General features: G+C 44.6%; 1 protein-coding gene across 1 annotated transcript; it reads right to left on the bottom strand.

Annotated features, from left to right (window-relative positions):
- Positions 1 to 275: 275 nt before the first annotated feature.
- On the bottom strand, positions 276 to 19,619 carry EIF2B5 (eukaryotic translation initiation factor 2B subunit epsilon). The gene is made up of 16 exons (XM_061452328.1): positions 19,411 to 19,619; positions 17,914 to 18,038; positions 17,022 to 17,207; positions 16,748 to 16,925; positions 15,645 to 15,725; positions 14,833 to 14,910; positions 14,440 to 14,752; positions 13,682 to 13,827; positions 13,241 to 13,379; positions 12,481 to 12,582; positions 11,749 to 11,856; positions 10,773 to 10,863; positions 9,889 to 10,012; positions 4,662 to 4,787; positions 3,137 to 3,247; positions 276 to 2,061 (listed from the first exon to the last, which is right to left on the bottom strand). The coding sequence occupies exons 1-16, from the start codon at positions 19,561 to 19,563 to the stop codon at positions 1,996 to 1,998; spliced, it is 2,127 nt and encodes a 708-aa protein (XP_061308312.1). The 5' UTR covers positions 19,564 to 19,619; the 3' UTR covers positions 276 to 1,995.
- Positions 19,620 to 19,721: the final 102 nt, after the last annotated feature.

The raw sequence follows: 19,721 nt of genomic DNA, 5'->3' as shown, positions 1-19,721 counted from the left end.
TCATCTTTGCAACATAATCCTGCACAAAACCAAACCTCACTCTTTCTAGGATTCTATGTTTAGAAGTTTTAACAAAGTGTTCTCTGCTTGTAAACTGAGCTCACGAGTGATCACTGAATACTTACACCAGTGCAGTGGTGTGCTGATTCCCCACCTGCCTGTTTTGTGCTTAAAATCTCCTGAGGTAGTGATGAGTTATTTTGCTTACCCCTTAAGCCCTGGTCAGGCACATGCCACAGCTGGAAACAAACAATTCAAAGTCAAACAAAGCAAACAAGCTGGTAACACCAGGATAGTTTTTATTTGCTCCCTGAATTAAATATTGGCAGATACAGAAAATTCAGATACCAACTATTTCCCCAACATTTACAAGACTGAGTTTGCAATGTCAGAAAACAAGCACATTTATGCACAATCCTGGTGACTGATAGTGTGAGTGCACAAGATCGTCCTGCCTGACCATTAGTTTTTAAGAGGCAGTATCCCTGGTCTCCAGCATTCAATGCTGTCCCCTCACTGACAATTGTGGCACCACAGAACAGCCAAGTAGAATATCCTGAGTGGGCAGCTCCAGTGCATTTCCCCCTGCAAAGGATTTATTCCATGCTCCTCCTGAAGGGGCAGAGGCAAGGCCAGCACATCCAACAAATAACCCACCTGTGAGCACAAGCCAATTCTCACTGTGCCTTTTTACCCCCACTCTGTTCTTGGAGAGCAGGGAAGAACACAGCATAGTGACACTTCCAAGAAGCTGTTCTTAAAGGCCTCATTGCTGCCACACATTGTCTGTGCTGGCAACAAAGTGCCAGAGGCACACTTGTTCCCTGCTGTATGCTGAGCTGCTCTGGGGCTGCAGAACTTTGCAGTGGGTTTGCAGCACTTTCCCTGCTGTCTGAGGGAAGTTTTCAAATAAATAGAAGGACATGAAGTAAGCAACTGAATAAACATGATTGTATAACTGAAATCACATGGAAACACGAAGCACATGCTGTTGAAGGAAATACCATTTGCTCCTTTTCACATAGGAGCAGAATTTAGCAACTTGCGTCCTCCTCAAAGCAGCTGGTGCAGTCAGTGCCCCAGAGCAGAACACAAGTGTAGCTGGTACAGCAGGAGGAGCCAGACATCTCTGCTTCCTTTTCACTAAAGAAAAACAAACACTTTCCTAAAACATGTCTGCTAAGCTGGGGATGCACAGAAGACAGATCATGTCTAAGATCTGGTGATCCACACAGCATTTCACTGACCAGTGCACAGCAACTATTAGCAAACCCCTGCAGGGGAACTGAGCACATACTATCCCATTCTGCAGAAGGGGGAAACACAGTTTTATCAGCTCTACTGTGCAACCCTGTGTTAAATTCTAGCATGGCAGATGGCAAGATTTTCCCTTCTGGAAAGATCACAGAAGTGCCTTCCAGGCTGCAAAATGCCTTGGGCATCCTCAGACAACTGCATCTTCTCCTGGCACAGGAACTCCTGAATCCCAGTCCTGCACTCCAGATCCAAATCCACATGCTCCTACTCACCAACCTTGCCAGTGTCTCTTCAGCAGGAGTTCTCCTAGCTCCAGAAGCAACAATGACTCCAAACAGCTTAGCTGTATGACCATTCTTCCACAACCCCAACGGTTATAGATTTATAAGGGCATTGTATGCATTTGCATCTATTTGCTCCCTTTGTATTAGTAACAAGGACCTCCCAAAGGATAGTTTATAGTGTACCATATCCAGACTCCAAAGGGATTCTAGGTATTACCACCTTCTGCTTTTCCCTATGGTTTTTATTCTGGGTTGCAACCACCCAACGTAAGGTGCCACTGGGCAAGTGAGGGAGGGAAGTGGCAAAGTTGGGAAAACACAATTAACAATGGGATTGTCAGTCTCTTCAATGTCAGTCCCCACATCTACACACCGTGCACTGGCATTGATCTTGCCCTGCCCACTTGGCCCAGAAAGGCAGTGAGAGTGCCTCTTCTCATGCTAAGTCACCATGTCAGTCTTGGTCGCCATCAGACGACTCTTCTTCTGCCTCCTCCAGCCACTGGATAAACTTCTGGAGCTGCAGAGACAATGAAATGGAATTGGGTGACAAGTGACACCAAACAGATGCTGGGGAGCACTCAACAACTACACCATGTCAGTGAGCACCGGTATCACACACAAAAAAAGAGAATGTTTCTAGAAGACACGGAAATAGAGGCAGATTGAGGGAGAGACAAAAGTTTAGACGAAAACCAACTGAGATGCCATGGACAAACCCAAACTGGTTAGATTCCTGAGGGAGATTTCTCCAGTTAGACAATCCCACAACAAAAAGGCAAAAGTTTAAGAGTTTTCAGAACTTGAGGGAGAAGAGATGACAGCTGCAACTTAAATGAGACATGCTTGGAAAACTCTGCTGGGAAAAACCTACTCCTTGAAAAATGGCTATAAAGAAGGCAGCTCATTTTACCTTTTAGCTGAGCTCAAATAAGCAGCTGAAAGCACTGCTGACCTATACTAAGAGCTGACTATGCAAAGGTTTTAAACAAAGTTGGAGTTCTTCAGAGATGGCTTTTTTCCTCTGCTCCTCTTCCAAATCCAGGGAGGAGGACTGGGACAAGGCTTAGCCAAACTGCAGCACAAAGTTCTGCCTGATGGAGTGGGGAAGTTTATATGCTCCTTGCAACACAATCCAAATGAAAACACTCAGTACAGCAAACGCTTAGAAATATATGCGAAGGGACTGGTGAGCCAGGAATGAAAGCTTCAAAAGAATTGTATGGGGCCAGCACACAGGGCACTGGCCTAATGCCCAATTCCAATGGGTGTTGGCTTCCACAAGCAATGCTGCTGCTCCAGAAAGTGCTGGCCTCGTGCTACAGAGACCTCACTAAAAACAATCTCCTCCTCCTCCTAACTCCATTCCTCATCCAAACAGGATGATTATGGCAGAAGGCACAGAAGCGTCTGTTCTGGAAAACAAAGTTGTGTTGCTTAGTGTTTAATGCACTGGTGCATTAGTGTCCTACCATGCACTGGCAGCTGCTCCACAGAAGGTGACAGTGGCACCAAACTCCACTCAAAGTTTCTTTTAGCAGCTGTTATCTCCCCCTCCTCCCCATCCTGCCTCTTTAAACACCTTTGGGACTTACCCGCTGATTTTTACGAAGCTGCTTTCCCTTGTCAGATGTATCCCGCATGGAGAACCAATTGAGAATTACATCTTCTTCCAGAATTTCCAGCTGGTAAAATGTCATCAACACCTGCATCGATGAGGGAAGAAAAACAGGGCTCTCTATAAACTCTTTTGGGGCTAGATCATGTCCAAGTACGATGTTTGCACATAACCTGTGTCTCCCACCTCTATCTTCAACAGAAAGCACTCAGTCTGCTTAATTTTGCTTTCATTGTTAAACATAACTGTGCTTCTCCTACCAAGCCTTATGTTCCTGACAGATGCTGTGACACATTATGAGTCAAAGTTCAAGCCTCATCAGCTTCAGCTCTATGGATACAGGGTATGATTGAGAGCTGTGGGCAATAAACGACCACAGAGGACTTCAGTTCAAGATGTAACTTAAGTTCTCTTTTAAACCATCCAAAACCCATTCCCAAAGCAGACCTAACAAGCAACTCTTAAGCAGGCCTACATATGCATAACGGTGACATGTGCAGAGAAGAGCATCAAGCTCTCCAGCCCTGCCCCAAGCTCGCTCCTTCTGCCAGCTCCCTTAGAAGTGCCTTATGGCAGGTGTCAAAGCAATTGGTCATTCATCAGATCAAACTCCTGCCCAGCACAGCAAGGCTAAGATACAATCATGCTTTCTCAGGGTGCCTTTATGCTGAGGCAGAGCAGGCACCTTGCAGTTGGTCTCCTTGTGGCACAGCACTGACAAAGCTGGCTGCCAATGCCAAATATAAAGTGTCACTTCAATTCCCAGCCTCTAGGGAAACCCAGGCCCCTAGAACAATGGACACATGCCAAACAATTGCCATAATTCAAGGACATTCTGTCTCACCAAACTGAAGACTTTTGGCTCCAGTCCTAAGTGCTTTGCCATAAACCAGAAGCACTGCAGAAGTTAGGATTACTCTTTCTTAAGGAACCAAGAGTTAAGCAGGCTCTAGGAGAGCTCTTCCAAAAGCGATAGGAGCTTACTGAGACACTGCTGGTGCAGTCAGTGCCCCAGAGCAGCCTTCCAGTACCCGAAGGGGGCCTATAGGGATGCTGGGGAGGGACTCTTCATTAGGGACTGTAGTGATAGGACAAGGGGTAACGGGTTAAAACTTAAACAGGGGAAGTTTAGATTGGATATAAGAAGGAAATTCTTTCCTGTTAGGGCGGTGAGGCAGTGGAATAGGTTGCCCAGGGAGGTTGTGAATGCTCCATCCCTGGCAGTGTTCAAGACCAGGCTGGACGAGGCCTTGGGTGATATGGTTTAGTGTGTGGTGTCCCTGCCCATGGCAGGGGGGTTGGAACTAGTTGATCTTAAGGTCCTTTCCAACTCTAACTATTCTATGATTCTATAATTGTTATAGATAGATTTTCTATATACCCTCTTCGCTGAGACCCCAAAATTCTCTCCTCTAAAGCAGACAGGCTAACTACGCAGCCACCACGAATTTCACTGCAAATCTAGCAAAACCAGATCCTTGGAGCTGGGAGCAGGTACTCACTTTAGCTATTGATGTGCAGAGACTGTCATGTTCCAGGAAGAATTCCTCAATGGCAAATAAGGCAGTCAAGTGATCCGATGCCCGCTTTATGTAGTTCTTAAACAATGGGGTCCAGTTCTTCAACAGCTGCAGGGGAAAAATACGGAAAAGTTCCTGAGCTACGAGATGGATGTGTGCACTCAGCGCTGTTTCTCAGCTGTGTTGCACTAAGAAACTGACCCAGGGAAGCATTTTAAGAAACCATTCAGCTCACCACTTCATATATTTGCCCCACTCAGTCCATAAAACAGATGCTGTCTCACATGTGCAGACAGGACCTAGTTTTGTTAAGAAGCTCTGAGGATAGCAGCCTTCCAGTATCAGAAGGGGGCCTATAAGGATGCTGGAGAGGGACTCTTCATTAGGGACTGTAGTGATAGGACAAGGAGTAATGGGTTAAAACGTAAACAGGGAAGTTTAGATTGGATATAAGGACGAAATTCTTTCCTGTTAGGGTGGTGAGACACTGGAATAGGTTGCCCAAAGAAGTTGTGAATGCTTCATCCCTGGTGGTGTTCAAGGCCAGGTTGGATGGAGTCTTCGGTGACACAGAATCATAAAATAGTTAGGGTTAGAAAGGACCTTAAGATCATCTAGTTCCAATGCTCCTGCCATGGTTTAGTGTGTGGTGTCACTGCCCATGGCAGGGGGGTTGGAACTAGATGATCTTAAGGTGCTTTCCAACCCTAACTATTCTATGATTCTATATCCATTAGCTTTCTTGGTTCTGCTTCTCTGGATGGAATACCTGATTATCACAATAAATGTGTTAATGGAGCCTGGTACTCAAACAAAATCACTTTATAGCAGACCAGTAAGGAGAGGTACATCGATGCTACTCAAACCTTCCCCCTCCACCGAGCAGCTGACATTTCAGTGGAACTTTCCTTCAAAGCAGATGAGCAAATAAGAAAAAAGACAGTGCCAGGATAATTACCAGCTGAGTAGAAATGGACAGTGCAAAATAGCCACTTCTAAAACAGGAATACAGTGGAGCAGCCCCTAAGTGCAAGTCACACACTCATTGTATGCCTACAGCCTTGTTTGGATCCTGGAGTCTGCTGCAGGGAACGGGTGGGAAGGATGAAGGGCAAGAAGTTGTTATACTACTAGCTGATTGTAGTTCTCTCCTCCGAGGCTTGTATTTTATCAAGTCTTTAGTTCAATGATTTTTGGTGCTGCCTCATCAAACTGTATTTATGTCTGAATCCTCCCCCAGCTCTTTCACTTGTTATACATATCTGGAAAGCAAGCAGCAGGGAAAGCTCTGCAAATCATCACAGACTTGCCTGAATCTGGGATAGGAGGCAGTAAAGATAGTTAGACCCCTGCCCGTAACAACTTTAAAAGGCATCAGAAGTAGGATACAAAAATTCCTCATTGGCCACATCATGACCAGACCATCCTACATAAACAATGTAGGAAATTAAATCAGAGTTCCCTATCTTTTTTAATTGATTAATTCAACAGCAAGCATTCCTGCAACTACATCCCTGCAACTACATCCCATACACATACACCGTTTTGCTGTGCCTTCAACAGTGGCTCCTTACAGAACACATCTGGTCTGTTTTGAAGGGAAACAGGTAATTGAAAAAGCTCAGAGTCACCTACATCCAGGTTAATCAGCATTATTCTGCTCAGGACAACAGTTAACAGGCAAGTAGCCCTATCAGAGGGATTGCTCCAGAACACATAGCGGAGCTAGAACCCAGGCTAGTGTGGACTACCAAAGGCAGCCTGTATTAGGAAACAGTACTCAACTATTCCATAGTACTACACTCCGTCACCTCTTCAGACACATTTGCTATGCAACCATGCTGGAATTTGCATACCTTAAGCAGAAACAAAGAACGGGATTAATACAAACAAACTGATCTGTATAGTAGTGCATCAACTGGCTCAAGGAACAACAGAAAGAGCACAGAATGATCCTAATGGTGTCACAACAAAAGACTGAGGGTTGCATGGTGTATTTCCAGAAAGTATTTTAGCCTTCAGCAAAATGCTTAATCCTAAACACTCATCCCTTCTCTGCAACCACCTCCTGCATTTTTCATTATCCTTTGGAATTCTTCACCTCAAATGTAGTAAAGCTACTGGCAAGTTAGCTCTAAGCTAAGAAATACTTTCTAACACCTTTCTGTTAAAGCCTTTAAATCATGAAGGGACACAATTCTAACAAGAAGCTATTGAGTTTGCATGACATTACAAAGGAGTAAGGCTCCCTAACAAAAACCTGAAGAGGTGCACAACACATGCTAGCTGCCAGGCAGCAGTGCAGACAGTGGCCAGCTCCGCAAACTGAACTGCTACATTGCTTCCCCCAGGTCCCTTTAGACATCCTCACCTACGTAAGTAGTTTGACGCTACTTCAGTGACAACAGAAGCAGAGCTTTCAATTTATCAGCAGATTCAGCCATATTTGCTTAAACTACGTCTACAGTTCTAGGAGAGGTCTGTTTTTCTGTACCATCTCTGCTTTATAACTTGTACAAGAGCTGAACAAGATGCCTGACATAACTATTTCTAAAGCCTCCATGTTTCATCTGAAAAATACCCATGGGCATATTCTTTACCGGATACTTCTTTTCTAAAATTGCTGCAACACTTAAGAGCTTCATGCTCAGGGGCCAGCACCTCAGAGCACATACTGTGGTTTCAAGTCAAACTATACATCATAACTATGGCATTTCCACAATTTTCCCTCCTGTGCTTCCTGGGACCACTCTACCATCACTCTTACACAAGCAACCCATCTTCCTTCAGCATCTCTTAGAATTGAGCTACAGACAGTGAGAAACATAGAACAGTTCTGTAAAATTCAGTGGGCTTCTGGTGTTCATGACTCTCAGAATGCAAATATTCCCATCTTGTCCAAAATAACACTTTGCCATACATAAACAGTCATAAGCCGATCTGCGCCTAATACCAGTACTGACTGAGGCATTTTTACCTTCATAGCTACCCACTTCAGCTGCATGCCTTCATGATATACCAACATATACCAAGTTAGTATTTGGGATTCTCAGGGTGTAAGTAAGTAAATGCTTGTAAATTAATGGAGTGTACTTTCTACTAACTACAGAATGACAAGTTGCAGAAAAGCCACTGTTTCAGGTGCTGTACAAACATGCACATTCTGCCTGAAGAACTGGTCTCTTTAGAGCACTCTTGGGAAACACACGAAGTTGCTGCCCAGGAAGACCATCGATACCTGTTTTATAAGCCTTTGAGGGCTGATTCACTACCTCTATTAGAGGCACATCAACTCAGATGTATTGGGTTATTGTAACGGTGACTAAAGTCATGGGTGCAGTTGAACATTAACAGGATATTCCACCATAATACTGCCTTCCTGCTAGTTTTAGTACAGAAAGCTAGCACAGTTCTGCACACAGTAAAAACACGACGGCACAAAACTGTCCCAGGGACGGATTCTCAAACTTTTTGATTGTTCTTTACAAAGGAGAATCTGAAGAAACTGGCTGCCACAATGGTCAACAGGTTTAACAAACAATAAATCTAAGGATAAGTTGTGTTTCATAAATGCACATGGCACACAATTCTCTGCTTAGAGAAATTCCATTTGATCATGACATGGGGCCTGGTCACCCTCAATATTACAGATTATTAACATTATTCATATTATTGAATTTTAGATTATTGCTTTGCACTAAAGGCGAGTTGATTTGCTGTCTCTGCTGTTAAATATGAGCATCAACTTTTCTTTGGTGAAATATATATGGGCAAAGTTACCCTGGGGTAAGCCCTTGTTCAGTACTTCCATTGTCTTCAGCTTCTAATGGGCTTTGGGCAATTATGCAAGTCATTATGCATTTATGCAGTATCCTTTATCCCAGACTAGAACCTCTTCTGACTGGGTGCTGAAGTGAAGTTCTCCTGTCCTATTCATGCTGGATTAGAAGCCCTACCTAGGAGACAGAGATGCCATATCCTAGCTGGTAAACAACCAACCAACAATAACAACAAAACCCAAAGAAAAAACACCACAACACCATCCTATACGGCTACCAACTCCATACAACCTGTTGTACTGCTTTCCACTTCAGACTCTAACACCTGCTCTACACATTCGCTTAAGTCCTCCTCCTTCAATCCTCTTCCCAGGACAGGACATGCTATTCAAGAAAACAGACTGAAAAATGAACAAAACCGAGCAGAATTTCGACAGAGCAAACAGCAAAATCTCACTAAACCATCTGATTAACAGATTAGTTCACATGGATGTTTTCTACAGAAGGCATTTCTACATGTCCAGGAGATGAATTAAGTGCCATACTTACACCTACATAATGAAGAATTCGTTTTCCACCACTCCCCATCAATAGAAAGCACATACTTCCTCAGAGGAAGTATTATGAGGATGTCTAATGTTCCTCTTTAGCTCATCTCCTAACAAAATTAACTTAGTCCTGCTCAAACAAGTGTCAGATCCACTCATTCTGAAAAGGCACCTCTGCAATCTTTAGTTTGAAAATCCAAATATATAAATGGGCTACAGCAAAGAGACAAAAATACTACGATGGCTTCAGCTTGGATGAACAAAACCATTACGATAAGACTGCCTGCTTTTTAAAGCAGACCCTACCCTATTTTGTCTCCCTTAAGTCAGGAAATAGAAATTGCTCTCACCCAATTATACAACCCCTTTAGAGACACAACAGAATTGTGTATCTTCAAAGGCGACAATATCATGCCTTTGCATTTGGCTGGGAAAAAACTGGCACCAGTTTCAGTGTGCAGATTAGCAAGACCTTGGAAAGGATCCCATTGGGAGAGGAGCACTCCCTGCTGCCCCAGGGACAGGGCTTATGATGGATTTAAGCCAGGTTCCTGGAATGCAAGCCTGTAAAGGCATCTCTGACAATCCCCCTTCTTTTATTTCTGCAAGTTATGTGCTTGTACTATCACACACAGGAAATAAACAACCATGGGTAGTGAAGAAGAGCTCCCCACACCTACAGTCTCAGGTGAGTTCTGAGCAAGTACAATAGTTTCAGTTCACTTTTACTTCTATAGATGACAAAGAGACTCATGAACTCAAAGAGTTCGAGTGGCTTCAGGCTTAACCAAAAAGAATTCTCAGCCAGGAAACACCTGAAGCATCCAGACAGACTCCTACATACTGGAAGTCAAGAGAAAAGTCAGATGGAGCGGAACTCACAGGAAGTAATGCTGAGAAATAGTTCTGGGAGTCCAGGTTTGCATCCAGCTGCTGCAGTGGGAACTCCAGGATCACTTTACTGAGCACCTGCATCATCTCCTTCAGGCCAATGTTATATGCATACCTGCAATGAAAAAGGCAAACCCCCCCCAACACTTCACACTATCTGATCTCTGCAGACCATGTCTCTTCACAGAGATACAGGTTTAATTTTCATCTTCCAGACTTGTTTTTTGTTTGTGTTTCCAACTATTCAGGCAATAAAACCACGCTGGACTGCATCAGGCCCTGCAGAAGGCAAAAAAATCCTGAAAATCTGCTATCACAGTGGAACAAGCTGCTGCAGGGAAAGCACCCTCACATTTACGAGAGTGCTGTATGAATATTGTTGCACAAAAGAGGAGAAACAGGTTTGTATTTGAGAAATAGTAGGTAAAACGCACTCTGATTACGTGTTCTACACTTGCTGCTGTAAAAACAGGGGACAAGCCACACCACAGCAGAGCCCCAGCTGCAGGCAGCTGGTTGAATGTTGCAATGCACAAAGCAGGAGCCCCTGCATGAACTTACAGGCAGCCTGTGCCAAGAACTGGCTTGCTCTTTTCAGTCCACAGTTACTTAACAGCAATTCAATCTCTCATTACAGAATTCAGGCAGGAAAAGCCTAACCACTAAGGATGCTATAGATGCAGCTGGCACTTTCCATCAGCTCCTGCTGCCATTCAGTCATGATCTCTAATCTGCATTTCCCATGCTCTATACTGATGAAACTTATGTTTAACAATCATATATGTGTATTCGCATGGTTTCTCCTCTTTCTTCTAGATCCACTGTCAAACCCAACTGTTCAGCATAAGGGACAGCATCCCTAAGGAAATACTCACTTGAGGGAGTTGATTTCCAGGACCAGGTTGTCACAGGAAATGTTTTCTTCTTCACCCCTCTGTAATGTACCCAGAACCTCATTCTGGAAAACTAATGAAAGAATGAACAGGCAGTTAGACATGAGAGGGAAAAGAACAGATTCTTCAAACTGTTCATCACTGAAGAAACTATGCTGTTAAAGGAAGCATTCTGACGCAAATGTCTATTTGTTCTCTGTAACCTGGCACAAACCCACATCAACTATAAATAGTCGAATATAATTCACATAGAGAAAACCTACTATATATCATTGATCTATCCACACTAACCATTGCAAAGCCATCTACCTCTGCAACTTTTTAGAGCATACTTTCTATTGCACTTTCACAATCTAGCCTTACCTATTCAGAAAAACTTCATCTTCCCCTAAAGATGTGAATTCAAACCTAACATTTATTTGTTTAATTTCCTTTGGGGAGATACTTTAACGTGAAGAGGTCTTTTATTCCCAGTTTGGCTTGAGCCCCTCTCAAATCCAGAGTAACCTTAACAAAACAGAAAACCAAAACATATCTGCCAAAAGAGGCAGCTCCTACAAGGACATTTAACTCTCCAGCATGATTACAGCACTGAGCTGTTCACACAGGGCAACTCTGCTGGACCTTCACACAATTTCTGAGTTTAGGCAATGATGGTGCTATTTAAACAGATAACTCAGGGAGGTTGCTTTTGTGAAGGCCCAGTGATGAGGAGTGAGAAAGATGAAGGCTCTTTGTCTAGCGTCTCATCTATGCCTACCTTGGGTTAACACACAGCAATACAGGGAAAATTAAAAAAAAAAAAAAAATTATGTAGAAAATGCAGGAAGTGAGATCAGAAAAAAAAACTATTATAGATATCCACAAGTTTTCCCATATACCTAAGAAAGCATCACAAATCTCACTGTCACTGCATTATCTGCAAGCTCACCATACTTCTTAAGAGGCCATCTCTCACCTTTGATGTCATCTAGTTGAGGGGACGCTGCCCGACTATCCAGCTCCTCAGAGCCCATGCTCAGGTCACTGTCTGATTCGCTCTCTTCCTCTGAATGCAGAGCTGGGCCTGATGAAGGAGAGAAGATGCAGCATTCAACACTCAAAAGCTGCAGCTGTCATATGCATAACAAACTAGGTGTTTTAGGGACATCCCAACCAAGTCAGCAACTATCTGTCCTTGCAAGGAAGCTTCTACTTACAGGTCCACGTGATTAGATTTGCTGCAGAGGGAATACTACGGCTGCCACCAAGATAATGGGACTTTTAAGAGCATGCAGGCACACAACAAAGCACAGGGACAGGAGCAAACGCATTCTGAGCAGGCTGCTGACTCACGATGGAGCAATGTCAGCAGATGCTGTCACTAGCAAGAAGAAAGCCAGCAGTACCCAGAATAGCCAAAGCATATTCCCCTCTAAGGGAGGGTATCACGTAGTGCACCACTCACTGCACAGACAGCTCTGCATGTTAGCATATAATAAAAACATCCACAGCACAGGAAGAGAGAGAATCTGGTCCACCATCTGCTTTCACCTCTCAACTTGCCTCCATGCACATATATCTGAAGCCAGACCACTTCACAAAGCCCAGGTCTTACTCTAGACAAAGTTATCAGCATCCCACTCAGCCAGTTTCCCTGACACAGGTTTGTCTGTCCATCCTCAGGTGACCATACTACACTTTTCCTCACCCCACAGGCTTTGCCTCTGCTCTTCTTCATCGTCTTCATTCTTGTCATCCGCTTTCCAGAGATAGCCTCTGCCCTCTGAGCCTACATCCTTTTTATTGTAACCTGAAAAAGAAACAGATTAGGAGGTAGATGTATCAGATCTGCTTACAAGCAAACCTGAAATAGACTGGTATAACTTGCACATTACTGCCCCTTACATATCCTTCATCAGGAAGGAGCTGGGATCCCTGCAGATGCATATGGATTTCAGCTTCTATATTCTCACTTGCCTTGACAAGTGACTGACTTACTCCTCCCTACAGCAGCAACATTGAGCTGACCATGTTTAGATCCCTTGACAAATCCAGACTGGTAGAAACAGTATTTCACAAGGACAAAGTCCTTGGACACAGTCCAGGTACAACGACATACATCTTGCAACCTGCCTTGAACTGAACATCCCTTCCAGCTTCAGCTTTTATTTCCTACAAAGCTTCTCCTCTTGGGGTAAAAAGAAAAAAAAAAAAAAAAAAAAAAGGAGAACAGTTGAGTCTCCAAAGATTTTAATACTGCTGCGGTATTGAGGTACATCTCATTGTCCAACTTCAGCTGAACATCTTTGCTTGCCCTACTGAAAACACACATTGTCCAAGCTGTATGCAGCACAAATCTCCAGCCTGGCACTGCAGAATCCAGAATGGGGGAGGGAAAGAACACAAATGATCATTGAAGGCAAAGCCCTCTGCATAGCCTGACTGCATGGAACTAGAGTTTCTCATACCTTTCAGTTTCACCTTGCTTTCCTCCTTGTTAACACCAGAATCATCACTGAACTGGTCATCATCCTCTTCCTCCTCATCTGGTGGGTGCAGAGAGATCACTGTGCCCTCAGAAAGAGTGATGCCAGGACCTACTACTACCTGCAAATACACGTAACATATTTTACTGAAATATGCTGATTGCCCCCTCATAGCTCCACCAGCAGGGACAACAGCTGCTCCAGACAAGCTGTATACAAACAAGTATAACTGAAGACATCAGTAATGCTAAATCACATACCATACTACCCTAGCCAAACAAAAGGAAGAAAAAGGTGGGAGCAGTATCTATCCTCCACCTCTGCAAAAAGGCCTGTAGCAGCCCTGTATTCTAGTATGGACTAGTGTAAGTCTAGTAACTGCCAAGAAAGGCAGAAAGCAGAACAAACATAATTAGAGCTCACCTGAGAAGAGAGGACACAGTGAGGCTTTAGCTTTACTTTCTCCTTCACTTCAGCTTCATCACAGATAACAGAATGGCAGATCTCCACGTTATCTGCTATGTGTACTTTGTCCCAGAGAAAAGCTCCATCCAAAGTGACTTTATCACCTGTTATACATCACCAAGCACAAATATAGTGAGGAAGGAGGTTGCTGCTCTCCCAACTGCTGAGTCCACTAGAAAGTATCTTACTGAAAACCTATGCCCTTGATGCACAACAGATGTCAGATGAAAAGTGAAAATTTGTCTTAGGGGCTTATGGCCACTATGTATTCAAAGCTAAGATTTGTTAGTTCTCTACAAAGACTGCAGTTTACAATAACAACTCACATGTTGGTTTTGCCCAAATACATCTAAATCACAAAAAAAGTCCAGCCAAAACTAGGAAGGAGTACCAGGCAGCTCACAAAACCAGGGAAAGGTATCACTCATTTGTAGGATATTGGTGGGCAATAACCTCAGATCAGTAAAGGCTGCCCATTCTCTTCTACTGAAACAACTTGTCTGCATGAAGTGCCTTCCACTTTTCAGCATTGTTATGGTACCTGAGAACTTTAACCTATTTTCTCCGCTGCAAAACCAAGCTCTCCTTTCTCACCATAAGAACTTGATCGGTACCCACCTATCACCCTCTCTGAGACAAATGCACTTTAAAAAACAAATCCCAACAAACCGTGCCCTTTCCTGGCAAGGCTTCATGTTCCCCATTGTTGTACTCACCTATTCTACAGTTTTGTCCAATAACACTGTTTGTTATGGAGCAGTTGCTGCCAATGACTGTTCCCTGCCCAATGAGTACGTTCTCTTTCAACACGCTGCCTTGGCCCAGGCTAACATCGACTCCTCGGTAAATGTTGTGTTTAGAATGGGTATAACTCTGATTCTTGTCATCAGTGAAGTTCATCTCTGGAGTCAAAGGATAAACCCAGCGCCGGATGATGTCAGAGCATACAGCTTCGTACATTAGTAAGTTGCATATATGGGCACCATACTGTTCTGTTGTTACATGCATATGGATCTGGTTCCCCAGGACCTGGGAGACAGGCAGGAGCACATCAGAAGATTCTCTAACATGAGGTAATGGGATCTGCCTGGTAACAACCCTCTCCTTACCTCTTCATTCACCAACAGACCACGCACAAAGTCATCCCGTGTCTGGTAGTCAAAATTGTCTGTGAACAGCTCAGCTACCTGCCAGGAATGAAATATAAGGAAATAATATACTTAGCAGAAAACATTGCCGGGAAAGCCAGATAATTAATGGCTATCCAGTGGTTCTCAGAGAGACAAGTTATACGGTATAGGAAAGTGATGCTCTTGCCTTGAATAAAGCTTTGATTCCTTCTGCTAGGAGTGTTGACCTTCCCATCTCCTCCTCCTAATGGAGACTACGGACAGACTCTGGTTTACAGAAGGGGCAAAACACTGCATTTTCAAGCAATCTGCCCAGCCTCACTTTGCAGTTTCACTCCCAAAGGAAGCCTGCAGATCAACTTTTTCAGACGTGCAAGAGACATTAGCAAGCCTAGGCTGGAATACCCCTGAACGTTACCAGCTTGCAAGTAGTGACACTCTTCCACCGTGCAGCCATCACCTCTGCTCCACAGATATTACTATACTCAAAGTGAATTCATGTATTTTCCAGAATAGCTTCATCCTATGCCAGATCAGCCAGTGTACTGATGCGTTTACTGCCTAGTTCTGCTTGAGCTCGAGCTGTGGATGCCAGATACAGACTGAGCATCCAGACAACCTGCAGAGCAGTGCTACATGATCACTCAGGCTCTCTGTTCAGTCACTGAGCACAGCTAGGAGTTCTGATTTCCAAACCTATTACCCTCATACCACATGCACCCCCTGCACACCAGCTGGACAAAGAGAACAATTCAGACTGAATTTTGGACCCCCAGATAGGTAGAGCTCACCTGTGGAGAGCAGATGCTGATATGACAATCTAGCAAGTCATGGCGCACCTCAACATTCTCAATAGAGTTCTGGAACAGACTCTGAAAGAGGAAAAAATTCAGATGATCTGAGTGCCTCATGCAGTACTGAACCCCAAAAGCCTTCTATAAGCCAGGGGCAGTACTGACTGAATTTGGAACTAGCTGGAGTTCTGAAGATCACAAAAATCTGTACTGAGACCTTAGCTTAGCAGGCACAGCATGGTCATACACAGAGCTGTGTGTCAGCCAGCAGAGACTGCCCTTGTCCTTACATAGTGCAGCATTCCAATAAACAGCTTGTACTTCAAACAATCATTTTCCTCCAGGAGGCTCCTGGCAATATTCACAGCTTCCATACCCACTGTGGATTTTTACAGCTGTGGGTTGCTTTTCTGTTGTGGATGGTTTTTATTTGTCTTGGGTTTCTTTCCTTTTTGGTTTCCTACAGTGATTCCTGCTTTCATATAAAGGTAAGAAATAACCTACTGATTACTGATTTGGGAATGAAAATCCCATATAATCACCGTCTTAGTTTTGAGCTGAGAAAAAGGTCCACCCATCTCACTGGAGAAAAGTGCCTCCACAGACACCTACAGAGCATTTACTATATGATTAGGGGAACAGTAGAGGCAGAAGTAAGAGGAGGTACTACCCCTTGCACATGCTGCTATTCAACTGCCTGTATCAGGTTCAGTGTTGCTTCAGAATGCTTTGTGTATGATAATGGTATAAGCATCCCAATTTCGGAACCCCTGCAAAAGCACAAATCATTCACCTCCCTTGTTTCACATAGAGAAAAGGAATGAAATAAATGCAAGAACTGAACTGTAAGAAATATATCTGCCCCATCTTCAAACTCTGAAATGAGCCCCAAATATGTCCCCCGCACAATTTCATCAAGCCTCAAATAATGGTTAAAAGAAAAAAAAAAGCCAGTTTACCAAGAGTTACTTCCTATCACCTGCTCCTCCAAAAGAAGCAGCAAGCACAGTTCCCCAGCCCTCACTCAAGTAGCACCTCCTCCCTGGAGCAGGCCGCTTCACTGAAACAGCCCTTTTCCACCCATCCGGTTCCAGACATACCATAGGAAAGCGGAATCGTTTAAGCCCCTGGGTCCTCTGGTAGTGAAGGACACGGTTTGTTGCACTGTCCATAGCAATAATAATGTCATCCTCTTTGCACCTGGCATGGTGACCAGGTGAAGACTCCTTGAATATCATTGTCATCACAGAAATGTTCTTTTCCATCTTACGACGCAACCTGAAACAGAAGGGCAGAACTTTAAAATCACCCTTCAGAATCTTATAGCCCAGAGCCTCAGTAGACCAGACACGCATACATGCTTTCTACACCTACTTGTGCTCTTCCAGGGCTTTGGATATATTGAAATTGGACACCACATCTCCAGTGACGAGAATGAAGTCAGAACGAACAAGGGATTTGGCATCAACATCTCGCAGCACATCACCAAGGGAGCGGTACAGGTCAGAAGTGACAAAGCGCACCGTGTTGGGAGAGGTGTGGCGGCACCACTTGGATTTTCTGGAAGAGGAAAACACATTAAGGAAGTGTAAAAAGGATATTCCTGTAGAGAACACACTAGGATACAGTGCCCCAGTGTACACGACACCTGTAAGTGAATGCCAGGAGAATCCTATTACAATGACCCCCCTATTGACAGGTTTGGGTATGCTCGTTTGCACACAGCAGGTAACTGAAGGGGGTTAGACCTCAAGACTGTAGCTTATGAAAACTCAGGAAACCCAACTCCACTTTGAGCTACATTTTGACAACGGATAAGGAAAAGGTACACACAACCCAAACTCTTTTTCTTGGAAAGCAGTACCTCAGGCAGGGAAAAGATCACATGCTGCAGGTTTCTCTTTAGCCTGCAAACCTGCAGCATACAGACACAAAGGTGCTGAGAGAGCTGTCTGCATATGCTGCATAGCATACCAAGACAGGGCATAACACAAAGGGTGATACTCTGATTTAAACGGCTTCTCACAGCAAACTCCTGCTTTTAGAAGAGTTAAATGCAGTCCCAAATCACTCAACCCTTTTAATACACTGCACAACCACACTCCTTCACAAGATGAATGGTCTTTTTTGAGGTATGCTAGGAGACAGCTGGTGAAAGGGAATCTTTTACACACAGTTTTCATCAGAAGAACCAGCAAGACCTTCGAGTCTTTTGGAGGACAGAAGAATCCTTTCTATAATGAAGCTAAAAAGAAGAGATTCTTACTGTAAATGCTCTTTTATCTCAGCTGATTTCCAACAGCAGAAAACAAAGGTTTCTTCCACTCCAGTTGCTGTTAGGAACTCCAAGGTATAGTCAATCATGGCCACATTTGCCATAGGTAAAAGTGCCTAAAATAAACCAAACCAAAACCAAAGATATAGAAAACTGAACAAACACTCTTATACCTCAACATCAGCACTGCTGTGGGGGAGAAGAAATAAATCCCAGAGTGCTGATTCCCTGACTCAGGCTTTAACTGCTTCAAGAAAAACCTGTCAGACATGAAAGAAGAAACCACAGGAACGCGAGTGTCCAAAATTAAACAAGAGGAAAAAAAAAAATCCAACCTACAGTGAAGTGAGTTTTCTCTTGACTCAAGATTCAAGCCACGCTTTTAAACTGAGTTACTGATTCACAGCTGAGTGATCTCATATTATTCTTTAATTCATATTTGGTGCTGTTGTGTTTCAAGCCTGAGCACGCATGTATAATTATGACTACCACAAACACTAAATCAGCAAACAAGGTAAGATGATTGTTCAGACCGAAGTGCTGTTTCTTTTAACATATGGCCTTCTGATCTGGACAATTAAAGTGCTTTCTCCCTCATTTTTCCCAGCCATGTTCTTTTACCCATTACTGCTTGCAAGGGCAGGGATTTTGTTTATTTCCCCTGTCCAAATAAGCCTGTCCAAAACCACTGCCACTCCTGCATCTGCAACAGATGAAAAGCAAACAGTAGTTTGCCCTGCTATATGGAAAAGCAAACAGCACCAATGCAGCGATTAGATCCTCTAATGCCTCTCCAGCAGGGAATATAAACTCTCACAAGTGAGAAGAACTGGCCAAAGGCTTTCACAGCATAGGGAAAGGCAGGAAAAGCTGTGGCAATGGGGACAGCCTGAGCCTCGGGCAGATGCTGGCACCCAGGAGCACTCCAAAACCTACCAAGAGCGGTTGGAGGTACCTCACCTTCTCCCAACCCAGCCCAGGTCTCTCACAGCAGGGAACACCACAGCCGTGGGCCTGACCATGACCACCAGCCAGCACTCTGCATTTTATTGGATCACAGAATGGTTTAGGTTGGAAAGGACCTTAAAGCTCACCGAGTTTCAACCTCCTGCCATGTGCAGGGACACCTTCCACTAGAACAGACTGCTCAAAGCCCTGTCCAATCTGGCCTTGAACACTGAGAGGGACAGGGCAGCCATAGCTTGTAGGGGCAACCTGTGCCAATGTCTCATCGCCCTCAAAGGGAAGAATTTCTTCCTAATATCTAATCTAAATCTCCCCTCTTTCAGTTTAAAGCCATTCCCCCTTCTCCTATCCCCGAATGCCCTGATAAAAAGCCCCATCCCAGATTTCCTGTAGGCCCCCTTGAGGTACTGGAAGCTGCTCCAAGGTCTCCCGGAGCTTTCTGTTCTGCCGGGTAGACCAGGACAAGCGGCCCCAGGGTACCCGGACCAGAGGAGGCAGCGGCAGGCAGGGGAGATTTCTCACCCGCGGCCGGTCTTTGGAGATGGGGAAGAAGCGGCGGTTGAAGCTGTCGGCGACCAGCACTGCCTGAAGCGGCGGCGGCGGTTCCTCCTGCGGGTCGGGCCCGCGGGATCCCCCGGCGCCAGCCACACGCCTCGCCGTGCCGCGAGCCGCCATCTCCTCACGCTGCCTCAGCTCCCACCTTCCGCTTCCGGTGCTGCGCCGGAAGCCCCGACGGGAGCTCGGCTGGGACAGAAGAGGGTGGTGCAGCGGCGTGTGTTCGCCTTGCCCGGCCCCGCGGAGGAGGGCAGGATCTGCCGGGGCTCCGCTGCGTT

The sequence above is a fragment of the Pezoporus flaviventris genome, unplaced genomic scaffold (genome assembly GCF_033815535.1).
Source record: "Pezoporus flaviventris isolate CSIRO_AGI_PZ_B2104156 unplaced genomic scaffold, CSIRO_AGI_Pfla_v1 ptg000013l, whole genome shotgun sequence".
Lineage (NCBI taxonomy): Eukaryota > Metazoa > Chordata > Aves > Psittaciformes > Psittacidae > Pezoporus > Pezoporus flaviventris.
Note: the sequence above shows the minus strand (reverse complement) of the source record. Positions and strands in the feature narration are given on the sequence as shown.